Below are 4,110 nucleotides of genomic sequence, written 5' to 3'. Positions count from 1 at the left end.
AAATAAAACCTGTTACCATTTTTAGAGTAATTGCCATTTCTATGACCATGGCCTTTTCAACCGAAATGGCACAGACCTCTTATAAGGCTGCCTTCTTACCAACTCTTCAGGAGAACCTTGGAAACATTTTGCTATGGACAAATTTTTTAATGGAGTTATGTTATTATAAAACTAAAGTTTTGAAAAGTTGAACTATAAAACTTGGAATTATTTAAAATGTTTTCAACCCAAATCATTATCAAAATGCTGCCAAAACTGAAATTCTCACAGCTACATTTTTCAGATTGAGAGCAATTTTCTGGATAAATTGAATTAGAAAATATCTGTGTTCTATCATCTCCTGACTCGTACAAATAATATATATGGTTAAAACAGCATGATAGAGTATTTTTACTTTAAAACTGCTTTCTAGGCTCATGGTGATAAAGGGAAAACTATTAAAATGACACATGGGACATCTTTTTAAAGGTATCAATTTCTAAAAAAAAAAAAAAAGGTATCAGTTTCTGATCACTAAAGGGAAGGACATGCTGGGACCTTCCCAGAGATGCTGGGACTGGAGGTGCACAAAGCCTCCTCTATTGAGCATTTCTTACTTCTTGTGTGCACTTCTTTACAAAGTTCACTGTCAACTGAATCCAAACATAAGAGCAATTTCATGTGGGTGCACAATGTTTTATGTACATAGCATCCCTGAGATTTCACATCTCTGCTCCCCAAATCCAAAGCTCTCTTCTCCACGACATTTTGCTTTGACTAGGAGCAGCTTTGGGGTGGGCAGGCTGCATGGCATGTAGTAAGCTCCAGCCACTGCTGCAGGCAGACCCAGCCCTACCCACATGCCCACCTGCCCACCTCTCCCTTCCCTGCACATGGGATCATGGAGATGAAGCCATAGAACACTCTGGAGTCTCCAGTGTCTTGCCACAGGTGTCTTCAACAGCTGCCACCCACCCTCCCCTCACACTTCACGGAGGGGCCTGAAGACCAGGAAAAGGATTCCTTCTGACCAAGACGATCAGCTCAAAGTGAATCAAGTCTACACTAACTCAAGGGGAGAACCTCCATCGGCCCTAGATCAAGGGGAGTAAGACCCCATCTACACTGGGCAAGGCAAATGAGTCCCCATCTACACAGGCTCAAGGTGAGCGAGTATCTACAGGGACTGGGAAAGGGAGGCACAGTGGTCCAGGCCCTGGAAAGGTTGGCTGCTGGGCCTGGGCCTTTACCCTGAGGACCACACCTCTTTAAAACAAAACAAAACTGCCATTTTTTAATCTTTGAAATATCAATTTTATTATACAATTTGTGATTTAAAATATCAATTTTATTATACAATTTGTGAAAAAATAAAAGAATAAATTTCTCCCAAAGCACGGGAGAAAGGACCAAAAGCAGGGCAGGGGAAGTGTCCCAGGGAAAAGTCTCTACGAGGCGTCTTCGCAGGTGGGGGCAGAGGAGACTCCTGGTGGATCCAGATGGGCCTCCTGGGCAGAGTCCTGAGCCAGTGGGCACACCTCAGGGTCTCCTGGCTGTCCGCTGGTTCCGCTGGTCTCGGCTGGGCATTTCCTCTGGAGCCACTCTGTTCTTGAGCACTGACGGACCGAAGCACGGCACGCAGCACAGCTGTCTGAAGCAGCTGGAGATCCTCCTCCTCACCCTCTTCCAACGCCCGATGCGATCCTGTGACTGTTCTGGGGAGGTGCTTGGGGAGGATGAGCTGCCCTCTTCTGCGACCCCGCTCCTGAGGCTCAGGGACGGGTCGGGTCTGCTGGGCACAGGGTCGGGCTGGGAGGCCAGGCTGGGAGGGGGTGGGTCCACGTGGAAAAAGCGGAGGGGAATGGCCGGCACGCTGGCACTGCCACCCCCCTTCTGCCAGGTCCGCCTGGCCTCGTCGGGCTGCTGCTGCTCCCGGGGCGAGGGAAGGGCAGGCTCGCTGGAACACCTCTTGGGGAGGAGGGTGCGGGGAGGCCCAGGGCCTGGGCGAGGCCCGAGCCCCCGACGCCGCACGGGCTTCACCTGGCACTGGCAGCCCGCGCCCTGGCTGCGCTGGCGCTTGAGCAGGAGATACGTAGCCATGGCGTTGTCATACCTCTTAGTTGACAGGGACACCCAGATGTCGTAGGGGTCGTAACCAAGGTCGAACATGGTGGTGACGATGGCGGGGTCCGGGAGGAGTGGGGGCACCTCGCCAGGACCGGGTGACGCTTCCGCGCCCTGGCTCAGCCACGGGTGCCCCAGCACCTGCTCCAGGGTGGGCCTCTGCGCGGGGTCCACCGTCAGCATCTCCCGGATGAGGCTCTGAGCGCCCTGGGAAAGGTGCGGGGGCACGTCGTAGGCGCCCTCGGTGACCCGCTGCCTCACCTCGCGGGCCGTGTTGGCCAGAAAGGCGCGGCTCCCGGTCAGCATGAAATAGAGGACGACGCCCAGGCTCCAGACGTCGGCCGGGGGACCCTCGTAGTCCTCCCGCAGGGCCGCCTCGGGGGCGGAGTAGAGGAGCGTGCCCCAGAACCTGCTCAGCTTCTGCCCGGGGCTGACGCGGGTGCTCAGGCCGAAGTCGATGAGCTTCGCCTGGCCCCTGGCGTCCAGCACCACGTTCTCCGGCTTGAGGTCCAGGTGCACGATGCCCTTCTCGTGGCAGTGCCGCACGGCTCCCGCGATCTCTCGGAACAGCCTGCGGGCCTCCTCCTCCGCCAGGCCTCCGGGTTCCGGGACGAGGCTCCGGAGATGTCCCCCACCTGCATGTTCCATGACAATGTACATGTACCTGTTGGTCTCAATGACCTGGAAGAGCTGGATCACGTTGGGGTGGTCCAAGCTCGCCATCAGCTCAGGTTCACATAGGAAGGGGAGGGTCCAGACTCTCTTTGCCACGACCTTCACCACAACCTCTGTCCCCGTGAGGCGATGGCGGGCGAGCTTCACCTTGGCGAAGCCGCCTTCCCCAATGCCCTGCAGAACTTCATAATGGTCCGTGAGGGCCGGCTCATAGGAGCCCGGCCCCTGGGGCTCTACACTGCTCTCACTACTCTCGCTGCTTATCCTAAAACGGAACACCATCTTAGGATGCTAGCTAAAAAAAAAATAATAAACTAAAACAAATAACCAAAATAAAAAACCAAAAACGAAAGCAAGCAAAGAAACAAAGGGAAAAAAAAAAAATCCCAAATCAAAAAACCAATCTCCAAAGACCACAACCACCAGCCACCAACCACCAACCGCCAACCACCACCAAACGCGCTATCTATCTGGGAGTCCGACAGGTCACCACCAAGAGCTTCCTGTACTTATGGACAAAAACCCACCTGCGTCCACTCTCTTATATACCTGCCCTTTGAAGTTCCCTCACAATGGCCTTGCCAACCAAGCCCACCCCTCTCTCCTTATAAGGACAAAAGCCAAGCTGAACCAGGACCCCACCCTATCTCCTTATAAGGACAAAAACCACACTGAACCCAGGTCCCCAGCCTGATCCCCTTATAAGGACAAAAGCCAAGGACCCCAGGACCCCAACCCAATTTCCTCATAAGGGCACAAATGATACTGAAGCATGGGCCATAATAAACATCAAAATCCCGCACATGTCAAATCTATGCTATAAGCACTTCTAGCCTATGGACTATCTTAAGTGAGAACACAGAGACTGGATCTTTTTTAATTTTGGACATCCAGCACCTGCTTTAGAACTTAACATCTAGGAGTTTTTCACTTAATATGGTTAGTGCGGTATTTTGCCAATTGATTGGGTGGGTGGATGGATGGACAAATGGATGGACAGATAAATGAGTTGCTGGAAGCATGGAGAAATAAAAAGAAGGAAGGGTGAATATTTAGATGTATGTTGTGATACCAGTCCTGAAATTCAGGATTGGGTCCTCATTCCCCTGATGAAGATTAAACACTTGAGAAATGCCAAGGCAAGAGTAAACACTACATTTTTTTAAGAGAACAGGGGAGAGAGAGAGAGAGAGAGAGAGAGAGAGAGAGAGACTCCTCCAGACAGTAGGGGACCCAGAGCTGGTGCTCATGAAGTAGGGGTGTGTGCACCTTTATTGTTTTAGGCTTTCTTTCCTCTCATGTCTACATTACCCAAAGTGACCAAAAGGCTAT

At 51.9% G+C, this 4,110-nt stretch overlaps 1 protein-coding gene across 1 annotated transcript; it reads right to left on the bottom strand.

Moving 5' to 3' along the window:
* Nucleotides 1–1,518: 1,518 nt before the first annotated feature.
* On the bottom strand, nucleotides 1,519–3,060 carry LOC124991352 (sperm motility kinase 4A-like). Its single transcript, XM_047562139.1, has one exon. The coding sequence runs from the start codon at nucleotides 3,058–3,060 to the stop codon at nucleotides 1,519–1,521; it is 1,542 nt and encodes a 513-aa protein (XP_047418095.1).
* Between the last annotated feature and the right edge of the window lie 1,050 nt (nucleotides 3,061–4,110).

Source organism: Sciurus carolinensis, chromosome 8, assembly GCF_902686445.1.
Source record: "Sciurus carolinensis chromosome 8, mSciCar1.2, whole genome shotgun sequence".
Classification (NCBI taxonomy): Eukaryota; Metazoa; Chordata; class Mammalia; order Rodentia; family Sciuridae; genus Sciurus; species Sciurus carolinensis.
This window is presented reverse-complemented; position numbering and strand designations above follow the sequence as displayed.

Coding starts and splice junctions, on each gene's coding strand:
- LOC124991352 (XM_047562139.1), bottom strand. CDS start 3,060: ATGGTGTTCCGTTTTAGGATAAGCAGCGAGAGTAGTGAGAGCAGTGTA.